Source organism: Geotrypetes seraphini, chromosome 9 (genome assembly GCF_902459505.1).
Source record: "Geotrypetes seraphini chromosome 9, aGeoSer1.1, whole genome shotgun sequence".
NCBI lineage: Eukaryota > Metazoa > Chordata > Amphibia > Gymnophiona > Dermophiidae > Geotrypetes > Geotrypetes seraphini.
In genome coordinates, this window is record NC_047092.1 from 855,115 (window position 1) to 875,886 (window position 20,772).

General features: G+C 40.8%; 1 protein-coding gene across 3 annotated transcripts in view; it reads right to left on the reverse strand.

Moving 5' to 3' along the window:
* Positions 1-3,893: 3,893 nt before the first annotated feature.
* The window catches only part of CACNA2D1 (calcium voltage-gated channel auxiliary subunit alpha2delta 1), a 520,381-nt gene continuing 503,502 nt past the window's right edge, over positions 3,894-20,772 (reverse strand). For 2 of the 3 annotated variants that reach the window (XM_033958928.1, XM_033958927.1), the window contains 2 exons: positions 20,575-20,657; positions 3,894-4,517 (listed from right to left, as the gene is read on the reverse strand). In XM_033958928.1, the coding sequence (XP_033814819.1) occupies positions 4,401-4,517; positions 20,575-20,657 (200 nt within the window). In that variant the 3' untranslated portion in view covers positions 3,894-4,400. Of the gene's footprint in view, positions 4,518-15,264; positions 15,395-20,574; positions 20,658-20,772 lie in introns of those variants that run through there. The other variant, XM_033958929.1, reaches the window with a different exon arrangement.

Genomic DNA, 20,772 nt, shown 5'->3' on the forward strand with positions numbered 1-20,772 from the left:
TTTTTGCCCAGTTTTGAAAGAAAGCAGTTTTTGCCCAATGATTCAATTTTCATGTAAGTTCTAGAGAAGAAAACTTCATGAAAAGTTGATGCCATATAACTTTATACATGTAAATAGTGTGTACACCCGAAGGGCAATCTAGAAATATTCACTTCTCATACACATGTAGAAAAGTGTTTGGAAGGAACAATCTCTTGTACAGATGTATAAGTATATAAAGTGGGTGGTTCCAAGGAGGAGTCAAGCAGAGCAAGGAATTTGCACAATCAACAGACTTTGAAAATTCAAAATATATGCACATAATTGTTGGACAACTGCCAACAATCATGATGCCAGCCGCAGAAGTCTAAGAGAGCATATACAGTATACGCATAATCCGGAAGACCTACTTGGTAGGTGACCTGACTTGGCCAACGTTGAAAACAGGATACTGAGCTAGGTGGGGCAACTCTTATGTAACATATCAGTACTGGCTGAATGTCCTTATTTTAGAGAATGTATACATTGAGATGTACACAGAGTTGAGATACTGCAGGTTGCTGAATCCTATGAGGCATCAAGGTGTGGTAAAGAGTGAACTTTTACCGTACCTTGATGAATCTTCCCCATGTCAACACATAAATAATCAAATAAAATTGAAGAAAATGGAAATTTGTTCAAAACAAAAATTAATATGAACCAGCGAACAAATTCATATCAAGTTTATATTAAATTACCAGACCTCAAATATCCAAGGCATTACTTAAATAATCTTTCGTGCCCTTACTGGGGTGGTAAATTCATCATTGGTCTTGGTAAAGTGACATGGGCTGTAATTATTTTTAATATAAATTTTAATAAATATAAAATGCATTGGGTGCAAAAGGTGCTAGAGGAAGGAAAGCCCCTGATGAAACCGAGTGTGAAATGGTTGGGCAGCCGTTGGGCACAAAAGATAAGTCTTTCCTTCCTCTAGCACCTTATGCACCCAATGCACTTTATATTTATTAAAATTTATATTAAAAATATTTAAAATTAATTACAGCCCATGTCACTTTACCAAGACCGATGATGAATTTACCACCCCAGTAAGGGCACGAAAGATTATTTAAGTAGTGCCTTGGGTATTTGAGGTCTGATAATTTAATATAAACTTGATATGAATTTGTTCTCTGGTTCATATTAACACATAAATAATGCCTGAATGTGGTCATTATCTGTATATGATGTTCCTCCATCCTCAGGCTGCTTTTAAAGTTCCTCCAAATCTGAAAACAGCTAATTTTGGTATTAAAGAGGCACCTTTAAGCTTAGCCCAAACTAAATGCTTAGAAGCTCATTCTGCACCTGTGGGTTTCTTAGCATTAGTAAAAGGCAGCAATCGAGAGATATTTGGAAATAGCCATTCTACAGGGCAGACTATTTTTTTTAGCATATCACAGGTGCCCACCGCCAGCTACATAAGACTTTCTAAAAATATATTACATTCCCCCAATACAACAGAATTAACTTATAACATTAAGAATATAGGGTTTCCAATCCAAATCTCAAAAGAAAGAATTAATCAAGAAGATTGAGAAATCCATCTTTGCAAATAAGATGAAAGCCATTCTAAACCTTTGCTCCAAAATAAGTAAATGATAATTAATGGTGCTTTTTAAATTTAACCTACCAAATATGTCCTTTAGAATATTGAACTCAGGTATTGTGAACATGTGACACGTTGGTTTAAATTTGACAGTCATTCCTTATGAGGTTGACAAAACCTTTGCCATTGCAGTAGTCCTGGTTCCAACATTTAACATCCTTTCCTGTTCCTCAGGATTACTAATAGGCCAAGAGCAGCAGGCCTATTCCAATGATTTTTTAGAGAATGACATGGGGACAAATTTGTCCCTATCCCCACAGGATCTCTGGCCCCATGAGTTCTGTCCCTGTCCCTGCAAGCTCTGCCTTAACCACACAAGCCTCAAACGCTTATGATATTAAAGTGTTCAGTTCTTGTACAGATGAGGACAGAGCTTGCAGGAACTGGGCAGAGCTCTTAGGGATGGGATGGGAAAATTTGACCCAGTGTCATTGTCTATTTTGCATATCCCTGGGCCTCAAACCTCCTAATCTGGAACTAATGTGGCATATTCTTTAAGAGCTTTTCTGAAGATGACTTTCTGTCTTTTATTTTATATAATAATTTATGTGGAGAAAATCCATTGGTGTTGGGTGGCCTGAAAAATCCTGTTGGGTGCAAAGACTAATGATTCAACTTTCCTAAGAATTTTGTTTATTTTGGGTGGAATTTGTATAGTGATATAGCAAAAACATAGGCACTGCTTTAGATGAAACACAACTTCATTTTAGGGTCACAGCAGTGCAAAGAAAGTCACTGGCATGACCAGAAGTAATTGGATCCTCCGCCATGCAACCTTTTACAAAGAGCCAATGCAAGGTATTTCCCTATATAAGTATATTGTTTTGTCATTGTGTTAATCATATGAAGGGTGGGTTATATGCATAAATGTTTAGGATGCTGGCACTTACCCAGATCTGTGCACACCCCTCCATATACTGTAAATGGCAGCAGGGCACTTTGCAAAGAGGTTACACCGGACTGGAGCTTGGGTGGGACAAAGTTGTGTGTCCTGCTTACATCAGTAATTTACAGAATAGGGCAAGTTACCCAAATCCCTGCTGCACACAAGACACTCATGTTTAGCCAGGTCTGTAGCTGGTGTAACTGAGGGCACCTTAATGCCATGCTATTATTCTATAAAACAACCTAGAATACATTCCTACCCACCTCTGGGGCATCTACATGGAGGCATTCAGACTCAGAAGACTTGCACATCCACCAGGATTCAGCTAAAGGCTTAACTATATCAAATTGAATGTGCCCATTGTTTTTCTGACCATAACAAGGTAGTGTAAAAATGATATTATTCCAATTCCAGTATTAGATAACTTCTTAAATCAATATGAATGTTCATTATCACTCCTGATTGTTTTAACTATGAAATTGTTTCCAGTATCCAGCAATCCAGTATCAGTTTTCTATTGCCGTGCATTCTCTTCCTGTTTCGTCTCTCTTTCAGCTGTGTGCTTTTACCTATAGCTCATCTGTGAGCGTAAGACTCAGGCACTGCCACATTCAGTTCTGATTTAGGTCATGCTTTATCAATCAGAAGTTTTTCCAAAATGCTAACAAAGAATCAGTAAACCAGAAGTGCACAAGATGCTACTGAGTAAGGTGATTCTCGTCTGAGCGAGGAGAAGGCACTGACAGCGGGCTGCAGCACTTCACACGACCTCTAGTGGAAAGGGGAACCGGGCTGAATCTGCTCTCAAAAATAAACATGTGAAAATGATTTTTAGGTACTTATATATACACACAGATAGTTGACGGCAGCATATAGCTGTATAAATGGCAGACACTGTGAAACCTATTGATCATACAGCTAAGGGGTCTAAGCAGTCACTTCATTGCACAGTATATTCAGAGCTCTGACCAAACTGCATCACACTGCAACATGTAATGTCCCACACTGGAGAAAAATCACTCTATTTCCTCTTCAATAAATTCTAATAAAATAGTAAGAGTGGCAGCGGCATGCAAACTAGCCAAAGTCAGAAGGCCAGCAACGCTAAGGTTGGTTTGTATTCACAAGCTTTCTTTCTCATTCCTTTCGATGAGTTTGGCTGGCGCCTCGGTTCTGTCCACACTTTTCCATACAACGAGATGACACTGCGTTCCGAGGGGATGCTCTTCATTTCACTACCACGGCAAATTCTTCAGCACCTTTAAGGTTTTGGTGTAAATTTTCCATATTCCCATTTTTTTCACAATAGATTCTTTACGAATCCACCAAAACATCGCTGGTCACCCATTTTTTGACACGGTTTGGCAGAATAAGTCACTCACTTTAAGGCATTTCAATCATGTGAACTTTTGTAGAAGACTCGTCAATATGCTTGTTTGATCAAACTTTTTTTTTTTCAGACTCATTGTCTGCAGTTTTCACAACACAGATAAAGCAGTCATTATATTGAACACAATAAAATGGGGTTAAACAAGTTCTCTTTGCACACACAGACCTAACATACAGAAAGGAGTGCCATAAAATCAAAATTAAGTCCAAATAAATTAGATTATACAGGAGCCCTTTACATGAAGTCATCAACAATGCAACAACCAACCAAAGGGTCTTAATTCTTCAAAACAGCACACAGAGGGTTCTGCTCCGGATGGCGAGAGGGTGAAGCACTCACATAAATCACCTTGGAGAATCTGGGACGGTGACATGCAGCCATGGTAGATGCTCTCATGAGTCGTTCATAGCAAGTTGTATTTAGTGATGGACCCTTTATGTTAGGTAAATCCAGGGCTAATGTTTTGGCAGGATTATATAGGTTTTGACTGTACAAGGTCATAATAGACAATGTCTGCTGCCTGATAAAAGCCACACAAGAAATAACTGGATTCCTACCATGAACCATAGTGATGGATTCAGTCCAGAGACACCACCACAATCTGTGTAATTTTCCTAAAGAAAACAGAAAAACATGTGCATTAATTACAAATTTCCAATGATTAGAGATTTTTAAAATGTTATTCTAATTACTGAGCAATCAAACAATTTAGCCCATTTTTATGGCTATAGAGCTCAGTATTCAGAAGAAGAGATTTGCCGCTGGAGCCCCCACCTGTGCTGTCTCTGCAGCAAGCAAGCCAGAGGTGACTCTAATCTCCGACACTGAGGCTTCCATGAATGCTCAGTCTAATGCTTAAGTGAGCATGAGTGGAAGTGCTGGTACCAGTGGCTGGAATACCTGTCAATTTCCTGCAAACAGGCTGCAGTGGTGAATCCATGCCAGCCATAAATTTAGTACTGGAATTTTGAAGGTTCCTAAGCTAAAAGTGGGGGTCCCTAGCCCCTAAGGCCCCCTGTGGCTTTGTCATTGATCCTGACAGAGCCGTAGTACCCTGTACATAAGCCCATTCCATGCTAAGCCATCCTGCAAATATTGTGGAAAGGCCATTAACTGATCCCAGCAGCTCAATGCTCCATAGGATCTGCTAGCATTATACAGAAGCACTACAGCCATCCCTTTTCCCAAATCCCAGACCATAACGCCGCTGCAGGTACATCTTTGTCCAAGCATCCTTCCTGAGAGTCCTGGAGACTTTTGTTCTGTTTCAGTCCCAGTTTTTTATTTTCATCAGAGAATGAATGTGGTTGACATAAATATGATTCCTATAAGTTACAGGCAAGACTGGATATCTATTTTGTTTCAAACTGCATACCAGTATGCTCTTAACATATGTAAAAAGCATAGGATTGAGCGTCCCAAGAGAAGTATTACAGGACCAGCATAAATTAGACAGGTCTTTACTTTCTATCATAAAAAAGAAAAAGTGAAATACAAAAGCAGAAGTTGATGGCCAACAGACCTTAAGCCAAAAATACCATTGGATCAGACTATTGTGGGTGAATGTTATGTTCTTATAGTCTGCTCTATCCCCAAGTCAGAGTTCAAAGCATAAGTAGATAAGATGAAGACCAAGAAAAATCAATGATCTGGATGATGCACAATAATATAAAAATGAGCAAAAGAATTTAGCTCAAACTTGCAATAGAAGATATTCTCTAAATAAGTAAGATCATATTTCCTGGGTAAAGAATCCAAGTCTTTACAGACTGAAAAAAAAGGTCTTAAATCTAAGACCATGTATCAGAGGGAAATGCAGAAGAAGGTGGTCTGAATTACAATAAGAACCACCAGAGCTCAAGAAGAGAGAATGTCCCTCTAAAGCCTTGAAAACCGAACAGCATAAATTACACAAAATGCAAGCCTTGAGAGGTAACCAATGAAGGTGAATCAGCAAGGGAAACACATGGTCATAAGCTCAATTTTCACAGTATCGTATAGGCAGCAGTATTCTCAATTAACTGAATTATAGTCGCCAGTTTCAAAGCCAAAATTAAAAAGGTCATTAGTAAAGTATGAGCGAACTAAACAAAGTTCTTGGAATTTGAAAAATCTTTTCTTCACCTGAGGTCCCATACTCAAGGAAGAATCTCACAACATCCCCACAACGCTAAAAACCTTTTCTACAGTAAAGGAACCCCATACAGTATTTGGTATACATTTGGGAAGCTCATTCACGTTTATAAACCAAACCAAATGTGTTAATTTTTTGAATGCTGCCTTATATATTGAATGATTATGGTTTTCAGCATTAAGTTGAACAGAATGTGATGATGACTCGTCCCTACTTTCTGTAATACACTTATTAACAACAGCAAATTTCAAGTTTATTTTTATTTTGATATACCGCCTATCGAACAGTCTAGGCGGTGTACATACATATTTAAAAGCAGAGCATAAGTGTTCAGGGTACTTAAAAATGCAAATGATAGACAAAGACTTAGCACAGGAGGAGGGGAGCGAGATACTAATTTTAATATATGCCTAATAACTGACACAGACAACAGAGGGATTGATACGATAGGAATGGGAAAAATGTCTGAATAGAAGAGAAACTGGAAAGAAGAAAAAAGAAGGGGGGGGGGGAGGAAAAATTGAGGAGGAGAAATTAAATAGCAAAAGCATCCTTAAACAAAAAAGTCTTAAGATTAGATTTACAGTTGTTCAGGTTATCTTCTTTTCTAAGATAATTTGGAAGAGCATTCCATAAGTTGGGGGCCCTACCAGAAAAGATTGTTTTCTGGGAAGAATTGTAAAAAAAATTGTAAACAGTACTGTGAGAAGATTTTGTTCTGCCAAGCGGAGCGATCTGGCTGGGGAGGATGGTACTAGTAGACAATCGATGAATGCTGGTGTGTGTTGAAATCACATTTTAAATGTTAACAGCAGAATTTTGTATGTTATCCAATGGGTAATGGGGAGTCAGTGGGCATTCTGAAGTAGAGGGGTGATGTGATCATATTTTCTTTTCTTATCAATAATTTAATGGCAGTATTTTGAATAATTTGAAATCTTCTAATCTCCTTTTGAGTAATCCCTTGATATAGGTAGTTAAAATAATCTAGAAGGGAAAGGATTAGAATATTCAGTGATTGGGGTTCAAGAAGAGTATAGTCTTCCAAATCAAGACTAACAAGGACCAAGACAAAAGCATCATCTGAATATAAATATATTGTTTCTCCTATTCTCAAAGTAACAGATCCTAGGGAGCTCAAGTAAATATTAAACAACATGGAGAAATAGGAAATCCTTGTGGAACACTGAATGGAAGAACCCAAAAGAGGATTCTCCATCTTTAAAATCATGATAACATCTACTTTTCAAAAAGGAACAGAACCAGTTAATAGGTGGCAGATGAAATTTAATGTAGACAAAGGCAAAGTGATGCACATTGGGAAGAATAACCCGAATCACAGTTACCAGATGCTAGGGTCCAACTAGGGGGTTAGCACCTATGAAAAGGATCTGGGTGTCATTGTAGACAATATGATGAAACTTTCCGCCCAATGTATGGCGGTGGCCAAAAAAGAAAACAGGATGCTAGGAATTATTTAAAAAGTGATGGTTAACAAAACTAAGAATGTCATGATGCCCCTGTATAGCTCCATGGTGCGACCTGGAGTATTGCGTTCAATTCTGGTCTCTTTATCTCAAGAAAGATATAGTGGCGCTAGAAAAGGTTCAAAGATGATAAAGGGGATGGAACTCCTCTTGTATGAGGAAAGACTAAAAAGGTTAGGGCTCTTCAGCTTGGAAAAGAGACGGCTGAGGGGAGATATGATTGAAATCTACAAAATCCTGAGTGGAGTAGAATGGGTACAAGTGGATCGATTTTTCACTCCGTCAAAAATGACAAAGGTTAGGGGGCAGTCAATGAAGTTACAGGGAAATACTTTTAAAACTAATAGGAGGAAATTTTTTTCACTCAGAGAATAGTTAATCTCTGGAACGCATTGCCAGAGGTTGTGGTAAGAGTGGATAGCGTAGCTGGTTTTAAGACAGAGAAAATGCTTGAGTATCTGATTGTAAAACCGCTTAGAAAACCTTGATAGGTGGTATATAAAATCCTAATAAACTTAAACTTAAACTTTGGACAATTTCCTGAAGGAAAAGTCCATAGTCTGTTATTGAGAAAGACATGGGGGAAGCAACTGCTTGCCCTGGATCGGTAGCATGGAATGTTGCTACTCTTTGGGATTCTAGAATCTTGCTATTCTTTGAGATTCTATATGGAATGTTGCTACTCCTTGGGTTTTGGCCAGGCACTAGGGACCTGGATTGGCCACCATGAAAACGAGCTACTGGGCTTGATGGACCATTGGTCTGACCCAGTAAGGCTATTCTTATGTTCTAAGTGTTATGGTCTACTGTATCAAATGCTGCCGAGATGTCAAATTGCAACAAGGGTTTTTTGTTTTTTTCCATTTCATTGGTCAAAGCAAGTAGAAGGGTCTCAGTACTGTGGAACACCTGAATGTACATTGAGAAAACTGAAGTAGATTAAATTTCTCAAGGTAATTAGACAGTTGAAGGCTTATCAAACATTCAATTTTGAAAGAAAAGGTGCATTTCCTATTGGCTCAGATCTAGGCTGGTATCAATACAATGTTTCCCAGGGATGAAGAGAACCAACCTAGACCCAAGATCAGATTTAGAAACAGAATGTAAAAAAACAAATGCTTATATACAATTTGATTATGAATGCATTTTATTGCGATCTGCTTTGAACAGATTTTTTTTTATCAGTCTAAGCAGTATAGAAATGTTTAATAAAAAGAAATTTAAAATTAACGAACCACGGCTCAGAGGCACTTCTGGCATTAGCTACGCCCACAGAGATATTAGGCATTGTAAAGCGCCTCTGTAGCCATGATGAAAAAAATCTCGATCGTTTTAAGGGTTCATTTGTTTAAAGAAGCTTTCACATGATGACGTTCTGCATTTCCTGACTCGAAACACAGGTTGATTCCCGCCCCTTTTGCCCTTCCCTTAAATGTTCTTTTCTTTTACAATTGTATTTCGTACCCTTTAACCTTACGTTTCCCGTTAGTCAAAATATCCTAGTTTTGTTATCTGTGTTATATTTTTTTAATTGTAATTCGCTTAGAAGTCTAGATATGCAATTGTATCAAATTTTAATAAAACTTGAACTTGATGAAGCACCTTTTCTAGGTGCTGGTAGGTGCCTACATTAAAAACCAACCAACCTATTTTAATCCTGTTTAAGACGCCATTTATAGAATCCGAGGCTGACAGCACATCGCTTGTACAGTTTGTTGGGTGCATTTAGCACTGTTAAGTACATCTAGATCAGGGATCTCAAAGTCCCTCCTTGAGGGCCGCAATCCAGTCGGGTTTTCAGGATTTCCCCAATGAATATGCATTGAAAGCGGTGCAAGCACATAAATCTCATGCATATTCATTGGGGAAATCCTGAAAACCTGACTGGATTGCGGCCCTCAAGGAGGGACTTTGAGACCCCTGATCTAGACCATCTGCAGTACAGAGTTCCTGCACTGCCTTTGCACTGATTGAATGTACAAACACTTGCTTCGCTTTAGTGAAAGGGCCCCTATGAGCTCTGTTTCAGTCTTCAGCGTCTCTTTATCTCCAGAAACACATTTTCCTCTAAAGCAGGGACTCTTCTCAACTCACTCCTTGGGACACACCCAACCAGTCAAGTTTTCAGGATATCCAAATTAACCCCCCATTTCACTAAGCCGCAGTAGCAGTTGCTATCACAGCCTGGAGCACCCAAGTCGGTGACCGATGATCAATCATTCCAGGGCACTGATCTAAAGAACGAAGTGACCCTCTGTGTTTAACTCCAGTACTTTTATTCCAGAGAAATTGAGTATAACATCCCAATTACACAAGGAAAATGACATTTTGCTATCAGACTGGCCTCAAACTGTTGCCCATATATCGTTTTTATCATGATTATAGCATATTACTACTGTGTGCATTTACTGTAGATCATTAGATGGTGTAAAAGCTTTCATTATAAGGTCAGAAATAAAAATAAATATTGTGTTAAAATGATATGACCTGTGGAAATCACATTTGAAGACAGTGCTCTAAATAGATGCAGTTCTAGCAGAACCACAACCTCAATTTATGGTAAAACTAGAGGGTATAAATTGAGGTTTCAGGGTGGTAGACGTAGGAGTAATGTTAGGGAATTTTTTTTCACGGAGGGGTTGGTGGCAACCTGGAACATCCTCCCAAGGGAGGTGGTGGAGAGGAAAACCATGGGATGAACACGGTGGATCTCTAATCAGAAAATGAAGGGTATAAATTGAAGAACTAAGGTTGGTACCGGGCAGACCTGCACGGTCTACGTCTGGAATATGGTAATTCGGTTTAGGATGGGCTGGGGAAGGCTTTGATGGGAACTCCAGTCATTCGAAAAATGAGGATGGTGCTGGGCAGACTAATGGTCTGTATCCTGCAAACAGCAAGATGGTTTGGACTAGGTTAGAGTGAGCTTCGATGGCAAGTCCAGTAGTTGGAACCTAAGGATGGTACCGGGCGGACCTCTACAGTCTATGGCCAAGAAAAAAATCCAATTTAATTGAATCATGAATTGGGCAGACTGGATAAACCATTTGGGTCTTTATCTTACTCTGTTACTAACCACATTCTCCTTGTAGCCAAAAGAGAACAATATTTGCTCATTACACTCCTCAGAACTGGTGTTAAAATTACATGTGGTTCTTTTGAATGACTCTTTTCAATGATTCAAAGCCCTGTACTAAAGATAACCAAGAGAATGATGGTCAAAACCTCGGGCAGGATATTACAGAATGACTAATCGGGGAAACATGTTTCTGAAATGTAGTTTCTCTCTTAACCTTTAACCTATGAGTCAGAAAAAGGTCTTCAGATCTGCATAGAAAACAAAACAAATGTCTTCACACAGCCAAACAACACAAGGCAAGGCTAACACTGGTTAAGAGCCTGAAAAGGTCCTAAAGATCCCACATAAGAAAAGGATATGGAAAAGAAGAGACAAAACCTGCAAAAGAAATGGAGCAAACAACTATCCAAGTAAGGCCAAATAAAAAAAATAAATAAATTAGGAAACCCAAGGAAATGATAAGTAGCGTGGAGGGGCATATTCAAAAGATATGTCTACATCCAGATGTTTAATCATCCAGTCTGCCACTACATCTATCTTTATACCACATTCTCAACCTAAAAATTTGTTCAATTCCCAAATGCCCAGAACAAGACCATTTGGGTGTGGGAGGGGCCACCATTGTGATGGACTGGCCACCTAGACATGGCAAAAGAGCAGTGGGGCACCTTATAGGGCACTGCTATGAACTTCACAAAAAGGGTGCCAGATAAACATCTCACCAGAACTCCCTTATAAATTATGGTGAGCCCCCCAAAACCCACTATACCCACCTGTCTACAACCCTAATAGCCCTTATGGCTGCAGTTGCCACCTATATGGCAGTACAATAGAGTTTGGAGGGATGGGGCGGGCTCACATTTTCCACCATAAGTGTAGTGGCTAGAGTGGCTTATGGGCCTGGGTCCTCCTCTCTATGGCTCACTAACCCACACCCCAGACTACTTAAGCCACTTCTGTGCAGTTCTACTAGGCTTTCCTATGCCAGGTGCTGATATTCCGGAAGCAAGTATGTACGTTTTTATTCTGAACTTTGTGGGGGTGCGACAGGGTCTTTACTTTGTCCCTGCAATGGTTAGCTGGTCACTTTGGATACCTTTTGGGCACTTATACCTGTCTTTACATCGTCTAACTCACAACGTATAAGTCTAGGCAGTCTCATCAAACCTTTGATTATTGCTGCAGGATGACTAAGTCTAGGTGAGCCCACATCCCACTCTCACCACTCCTCCAAAAATGTCCTTTTCAGCTCTGGGCACACAGTGGGATTCAGAGGCCTAACAAGTCCCTAGATACAGCCAAGAAGCAGTTTTGATTATCGGAACTTGGAAGACCTTTTAGATCATCCAAGTGCTTGACTTGGGTAGGTTTGGTTTTTAGATGTATTTAAGTTTTGATTATGAGCCACATATGAGGGGCATAATCAAAAGAAACATCTAAGTCCGTTTTGGGCCTAATTCGCAAGTTGCCCAAAGGTCCATTTTCAAAAAATACGTCCAACATTTTTTTTTTGTTTGAAAATCGTCCAATTGTACGTCCAGCCATTTGATCGCCCAGACCACTAAGTCGTCCATCTTTATACCCCATTTTCATTCCAAAATTTGTCCAAGTCACAAACTCCTAGAAAAAAACCTTTTGGGCATGGGAGGGGCTAGAAAAGTGATGGACTGGACACCCAGACATGGCACCAGAGTAGTGGGGTACCTTACAGGACACTGCTGTAAACTTCACAAAAAGGGTCCCACATACACATCTCACTACAGGTCCCTTATAGGTCATGATGAGCACCCCAAAACACCCCCAGAATCTACTAGACCCACCTATCTACTACCCAATAGCCCTTATGGCTGCAGGAGCCACTTATATGGCAGTACAGAAGGGTTAGGGTTTTTTTGGGGGGTGCACATTTTTCACCATGAATGCAGTGATTAGAATGGCTTATGGGCCTGGGTCCTCCTCTTAATGGTTCATTAACTCACCCCCAAGACCACGTAAGCCACCTCTGTGCAGTTCTACTAGGCTTTCCTATGCCAGGCTGCCAGGTGCTGATGTCCTGGAGGCAGATATGTAAAATTGTTATTATGATTTTTAGGGGGGGTGGGGGTCCTGTACTTTGTGTCTGCAGTGCTTATCTGGTCACTTTGGATACCTTCTTGTGACTTAGACCTGGTTTTAGATGGCCTAAGTCACACTGTCCAGGTTCCATCTAGGCAGTGTTGTAAAACTTTTGGTTATACATGCAGTACGACTAAATCTAGGACAGCCCGTGTCCCACCCTTGAAACCCCTCCTGACCTGCCCCTTTTAGCTCTGGTCGTTCAGCAGCACTGTGAAGACCTAGGTCGTTTTTAAATACGTCTAAAACCTGGTTCAATTATCGGCACTTGGTCGACTTGTCTTGTAGATCGCCCAAGTGCCGATTTATGCCAGTTTTTAGACGTTTTTCTGTTTCGATTATGAGCCCCTATGTAACCAGCTGGACATTCTGGCCTCTTCCAGAAAGAGGTGGAAGCTAGAGGTGACATATTTCAGAGTGAAACTCCCCTGACTATAATCCCTTGACTCACTGTTGAACCTGTTGTAATATTCCCATTAGAGAATGACACGGTGACAAAATTCATCACCGTTCCCATCCCCGCGGGAAATAATCCCATGTCATTTTGTAGTGTCTATTTCAACCTCAGTTCTTCTACCCATCTCTCCCTGGCCTCTGACCATAGCCATAAAGGGAGAGAACCTCCATGCCTAAGCTTTAGCCTTAGGGCCCAGAAATAATAAGGACTGGTGCTTTGTTAAATGAGCCAGAGCAGTAAAGACAAAGGAATACCCCAAAGTATCTAAGGTACATATGCACCTGCCCTAGTGGATGGCAGAGGGAAAGAGGAATCCTTACTATCCTTTTGAGTTACTGGAATATATGTTTATCTATTACAGCAGGGAGACCTGGATTTCACAGGGCTGAAGGAAATTAATCCTCTACAAAAGGGGTGCCCAAATGGTCTATCATGATCGACCAGTAGATCGCAAAAGCAACGCGAGTCGATCGCGTTATCTTTGCAATCTTGTTCTTCCTTCCTCCCCGAGCCAGGCCAGGCGCATACAAGCGTTGGACCCACAAGTCTTCACATCCGACTCTGACCAATTCTGACGACGGAGAGGAAGTTCTGGGCCAGCCAATCACTGCCTGGCTGGCCTGGATCTTCCTCTCCAACGTCAGAATTGATGTCGGAGGGGGGGGGGGGGAAGGCTTGTGGGCCCGGCGCTTGTATGTGCTGGCTTGGGGGGGGAGCAGAGGGAGAGAGAAAGAAAAACAGAAATAAAGAGTGGGAGCAGGGGGAGAAAGAAAGACAGTGTGCTTTGTGTTTTTAAAAATTTTGTTGTTGGTAGATCATTTTGACTTGGTTATTTTAAAAGTAGCTCGCAAGTCAAAAAAGTGTTGGCACCCCTGCCCTACAATATCTCTAGGGTTCCTGAGGACAAAGCCCCATCCCTGAGTCTCTATATAGCACACACCTGAGCTATAATGTCATTTTACCCACAAATGCAGGCGATTTGGATTGAAAGAAACTCATTGTAGCATCTGCTAAGCTCGATTTTCTTTGAAAGTGAATCGCTTACGAGATTCCGTTTGCTACTGTTGCCTTTGCCATTGAGCCCAAACCCTCTGCTACGTTGTATTTGTAGAGATGTCTGAATTATTGAGTGAATGGAGCACATAAAAGAGTGAGAGAACAGCTTAGTTCCAGTCCTGCTCTCAAAACCAATAAAAATACTGTTTATCTGTGGGGTTAAAAAATCACAAAGGGCTTCGATGAACAGGGACGTGGGGCTCCTTTTACTAAGCTGCAATAGCGGTTTTAGCGCACACTTTGCGCGCATTGATTTGCCCCACGCATTGAGCTGGCATTAGTTCTAGCCGTGTAGCGTGGGTTTAGCGCACACTAAAATTCTGCGTGCGCTAAAAACGCTATTGCAGTTTAGTAAAAGGAGCCCTTGGTCTTTATTGACCCAACACGAGCTGTGTTTTGGCATTCAGCAGCCTGCAGCAGGGGTTGGCCAATAAGCAAACTTCAGGGATCAGAACAATCTCTCAGTCCTGGAAAGTGAAAGTGCTGGATATCCACAATCCAAGTATGAACTAAGCAACCGCCTAGATCATTAATTTTCAAACCTGTCCTGGAGTAACCCAACCCAGTCTGCTTTTCAGGATGTTCAGATAGATTTGCACACTAAGGAGGCAGTTTATGCAAATTGATCTCATGAATATTTGGTGCGGATATCCCAAAAAGCTGACTGAATGGGGGATCCACTAAGTTTTGGAATCACTGACCTAGATGAAGTAAAAAACAAACAAACCAAAACAACCCCCCCCCAAAAAAAAAAAACAACAACAACCAACAACCCCCCTGTTAGATGGAAATAGGAAAGATTTAAAAGTTTATGGAGGTGAATTGCTTTGAAACTAAAGAAAATATATTTATGAATGGGGATTAAGATTCCCAAACAGTCCAGCTAACAGTCTTAGTTGCTAATATCACCACCTTCCCCGTGGGGCAATTTCTATTAAAGAAGAAATGCTCAGTATGTAAACAGACACTGTTCAATTTAATATCTATCGTCTTTGACATAAGCACATATATTTAACCACTTATATGACAGCCATTTGCAGAACTCTTTCTGGATTCTTGGATATTCTTGGTGAGGGTCTTGATCTTTCCTGATTGCAAAGTAATGCAAAGGTCAAGAAAATTTGCTTCTTACTGTAGGACAGGGTTGTTCAATGTCGGGGGTCCTGGAGATCAGAGCGGACAGTTTGAGAAAGAAGTTGCAATGGGGAGAAGCAAGTGGGCATCACTTCTGTCTAGCACCCAACTTTGGGTGATTTATAGGCGAATGTTGCTTTGTGCATATGTAAATGGATTCTTAAAATATAGCATCCAGTATAAAGATAAGTGCAATGACATAATGGTACACACTTTACCAGAAGGCAGAGTTTGAGAAGAGTTCACGAGCATGCATGCAGATGAGCAAATATGTAAATCTCTTTGCATACGTAAATAATCTAGGTGCAATCATTTCCACTGGCTGCAGACAGTTACAATTTATGATGTGTTTGCTAGCATTTGAAAAAGACACATAGGTGGCCATATATCTTTGCAAATTGCATTTAAGTGTGTACTTCATTGCATGTTATAAAATTGCACTTAAAGCATTCCATATAAGTAGGTTCTTTCAGTGGCCAAACTGATATCACCAGCCATGGTACAAAAGCTCTGTATCGTGATCTGTGCTGTATATTGAAATTTAGCTTTCTTAGTCTAGAAGATGGTGGCAGTGGAAGCATTGATTTTTCCAAGCAGAACATTTGCAGAGATATATTCATTTGCTCTGGACCACAGTTTCACATTCATTAGTTCTTTGATTATGTCAATTTAGCTGCTAAAAATTAGAGCATACTACAAATGTAAAGCAAAAGGAAACCAAATAATTAGAGAAATGAACTGACCCTCAACATTATAGGAATACTTGCAGCAAAATGAAGATAGGAGTGGACATCACGGCAGAGGCACGACTCGCTGTGCGTTAAGGCTGATCCTGTTAATAAACAGGCAAAGTAGCGAGGAAAGGAAAGAACACAGAAGAGAGACACACGAGATGAGATTTCATGCAATCAGCTGGCAATTAGCAGAGTTACATGGCAGCATCCACTCCAAACAAAAGATTCAAGGTATCGCATCACAAACACATGTGACTAAAATATTACAGGAACACACAAAGACCACCACAGATTAGCACATCAAGCTAGTGAGCAAGAGCTGTACCTTCACACAATAGCATCTGCTCTTCAAAAAGTAACCAGATTGTTCAGATTGTTATAATTTCTAAAACTTTTTTGAGGCCATCTATCTGGCCACCATTTTCTGAGAGAGTACAACCTTGTACTGTAATTCCTACGAGGACAGCTTATCGAGGAATAGGCAATGATGAATAGTATCAAAGGCAGCAGATAGATCAAGAAGGATGAGGATAGAGTAGAGGCCTTTGGATCTGGCCAGGAACAGGTCATTGGAAACTTTGGTAAGGGCAATTTCCATGGAGTGCAGCGAGCAAAAACCTGACTGAAGCGGATCCATAATAGTTTGAGAGGAGAGGAAATCCAGACAATGGCGGTGAACAGCACGTTCAAGTAACTTGGATAAGAAGGGGAGGATGGAGAAGGAGCACTTGGGGTCTAGTGAGGCTTTTTTGAGGAGGGATGTGACAACAGCATGTTTGAAGGTATCATGGATAGTTGCAGTGGAAAGCGATAGGTTGAGGATGTGAAAGATAAGGATGACAGCAGGCAAGATCGTACCAAGTAGGTAAGTGGGAATCAGATCGGAGGAGCGGGTAGTGGGTTTGGAGGATGAGAGAAGATGTGTGGTTTCCTTCTCAGTGATTATGGAGAAGGAGAAGAAGATGGCAGGTGTTGATGGGAGGTTAGAAGAAGGGACAGATGGAGGGAGGGGAGGGGGAGGCAGCCTGATCGAGAGCTTGTGGTGAATCTTCAGGATGTTTTTGTAGAAAAATTTTGCCATACTTTGGCGAGAAATTGAAGTGGGGATAGGAGGTGAGGGTGCTTTGAGTAGGGAATTTAGTGTTGAAAAAGGACAGTAAGGATTGGAGGTAAGAGAGGTGGTTAAGTATGTATAGTATTCTTGTTTGACCAGCGCAAGAGTAGACTGGAGTGATCTCAGCATGAATTTGGAAGTGCATGAAGTCAGCATGGGCACAGGATTTAAGCCAGAGATGTTCGGCAGAACGGACGCAGGTAGCGGATGTGGGTCAGCCAAGACTGGGGTTTGGTGTGCCTAACAGGAAATGAATTGGAGGAGCAAGGGTATCTAGAGCAAAGGATAGAACGGTATTATAGGAGAAGACGGCTTAGTTGACAGTCTTGTGTGATATAGTAGTTGAGAAGAAGTTCTTCACCCAGAGAGTGGTAGAAAATTGGAACGCTCTTCTGGAGGCTGTTATAGGGGAAAACATCCTCCAGGGATTCAAGACAAAGTTAGACAAGTTCCTGCTGAACCAGAACGTACGCAGGTAAGGCTAGTCTCAGGGCACTGACCTAAGGGCCGCCGCATGAGCAGACTGCTGGGCATGATGGACCACTGGTCTGACCCAGTAGTGGCAAATCTTATGTTCTGATTTTATTCCCATCTCAGAATCTCTAATATCATTATTTAACTTCCTTTGTCCTCCATTCTTAGGTGTTGTTAGAAAGGGGGACAAGTCCAAGACAAATGTCAGGAAGTTCTGCTTCACGCAACGAGTGGTGGACACCTTGAATGCTCTCCCAGAGGAGGTTATTGCGGAATCCACCGTTCTAAGATTTAAAAGCAAACTAGATTCACATCTCCTTACGAGAGGCATAGAGGGATATGGGTGACTAAAATTACATCAGGTGTACATCTGGCTGGGCCTCCGTGTGTGCGGATCACCGGAATCGATGGACCATAGGTCTGATCCGGAGAGGGCAGTTCTTATGTTCTTATGTAATAGTGCCCAATATCCCTGGATTCTATAAATGGCGCCCAACATTTCATGTGATACCATAATTTTCATGCAAATAAATTAGATAATGGGCCGTCAGTCTATAATTGGCTGCTAACAAGCAATTACTGACATTAACTGGAAGTAATTTGGATCTGTGTGTAATTCTATAAAGATTCTCTCATGCACAGTCCAAAAGGCCATGGGAAGGTCATGGAAAGGTCACGGACATTCACCAAAGATCCTTGAGGTGCTAAACAATTCTGAGGTTCCACAGCCAACTTGCAGGCCAGGATTTACAGCAGATTATATTCAGTTGGAACATAAGAAATGCCGCTGCTGGGTCAGACCAGTGATCCATCACGCCCAGCAGTCTGCTCACGCGGCGGCCGTTTTGGTCAAAGACCAGCGCCCTGAGACTAGCCTTACCAGCGTACGTCCTTGTTCAGTAGGAACATGTCTTTGTCTTGAATCCCTGGAGGGTGTTTTCCCCTATAACAGCCTCCGGAAGAGTATTCCAGTTTTCCACCACTCTCTGGGTGAAGAAGAACTTCCTTACGTTTGTACGGAATTTATTCCCTTTTAACTTTAGAGAGTGCCCTCTCGTTCTCCCTACCTTGGAGAGGGTGAACAACCTGTCTTTATCTACTAAGTCTATTCCCTTCATTATCTTGAATGTTTCAATCATGTCCCCTCTCAATCTCCTCTGTTCGAGGGAGAAAAGGCCCAGTTTCTCTAATCTTTCGCTGTATGGAAGCTCCTCCAACCCCTTAACCATCTTAGTCGCTCTTCTCTGGACACTCTCGAGTAGTACCATGTCCTTCTTCATGTATGGCGACCATTGCTGTGCGCAGTACTCCAGGTGAGGGTGCACCATGGTCCGATACTAATTCCCAAATTCCCAAAGATGAGCACGTGAATCACCACCTGGCACCATTCTATAAAGCAGTATCTCTCAAACTACAGTGGTGTGCCACAAAGAGATTCCAGTGGTGTGCCATGAGAGATTCCAGAATTTTACTTTATTTTTAAAAATTCCCTTCATAAGTGTGCACTAGAATAGATGGCGTGTATGTTGCATACGTAAAAGTCTCTCAATGTTATGAGCGTCTGTGTCCATAAGGATACAATAGCCTAGACAAGCATCATTGTTTGGCATGATTGGTCCTTGAAAACTAACGGCAAGTAATTTTATTTTTATTTTTTACGCAGTAGTTATCCTAACTTGAGCAACAAAGCAATCAAGGCTTTGTTACCATTTGGATCTTCTTATGTTTGCGAACTTGGATTTTCATCTCTGACAGAAATTAAATTTATAAAAAAGAGAATGATTGCAGATGGTGGATGATGAAATGTGTGTTTGCTTGTCGACTATCGAACCGTATTTTGAGTGAATTTGCACTCAAAAACAAGCACATCCATTGCATTGATTAACAATTCTATTCTATCTACTTTAGTTTCACAGTTGTTGCAATTACCCATACATCGCTTAAAGAACTTTAAATAAATAGCTCGCAAATTTAATTTTATAATTTCAATTATAATGTGCCATGAAAAACATTTGCTCTCTTTAGTGTGCCAGAGCTAAAAATGTTTGAGAGACACTGCTATAATGGAAGCTATCCCAGAGGACCCTTTGTGGAATGCGTCTGAGTGCTAATTGGCGCCATTTACTGAATCTGGCCATATGGGATAAATTCTATAAGAGATGCTTAAATAAATAGGTGTCTAACTTAATCGGTAAATTGGCTTATAATGGAGGTGGTGCATGCAAATCAAGTGTATGTACGTTCGTTGTGAATATCCTCCAAGACCGAGTTGAGAAATACTGACCTAGTCCTATATGTAGACGGTAGTCACAAATTTGCAAATTGTGTGCTTTCAGCAACCAAATACCCATGGGAGGCTGATAGTTGGAATTGCAAAGTAGATGATCTTATAGAATTTGCGAGGTACAGTTAAGAGAATATGCTCCAGAGAGTGAATAGACATAGAGCTCTTTCTAGGATCATTGCTGACTAAAACATCTAGCTTTATCTAAGAAATGGTCTAATTTCCTTTCTTGAGATAAATGTGAATCGTGCTTACACTTTTAGGAGCTATTCTGAATCCCAGTAAAAAACAATTTATTGATTCAAGACTTGTTTTATCTGGGAAGAAATGTATCTTGGAATTATCAGATGCGGCACAGTCCCTATAATCTTGCTTCGTGGTGGTGGTGGTTGGGGGGGGGGGTTGTCATTTTAGAGACTAGTCTATGAATTAGTGTGTGAAGGTACAGTTTGGAGAGGAGACAGATAAGCAGCTGTTAGTTTTACGTGAATTACGGAACACAGTTGAAATACAGAGACTCTCCATAGTCCAGGGCATATTTTCTAGAACAGTCTAAAGCAAGGTGTCTAGATCCTTCACATAGAGTTACAGTTTCAGGCTTACCAGCGTGTTGTCATCAAAACAGAGGTCTGGCCCCTTTCTGTGGCGTGGATCCTGAACTAGTATGCAAGGATTGGGGCCATTAGCTGCATGTTGATGTTAAAGAGTAACCGTAGCTTATTATTTATCTAAATAAAAGTAATATGAAATGAATCTGTATGATCCTCTGGCTCTACCTCTCCAGGATCTTAACATGACATC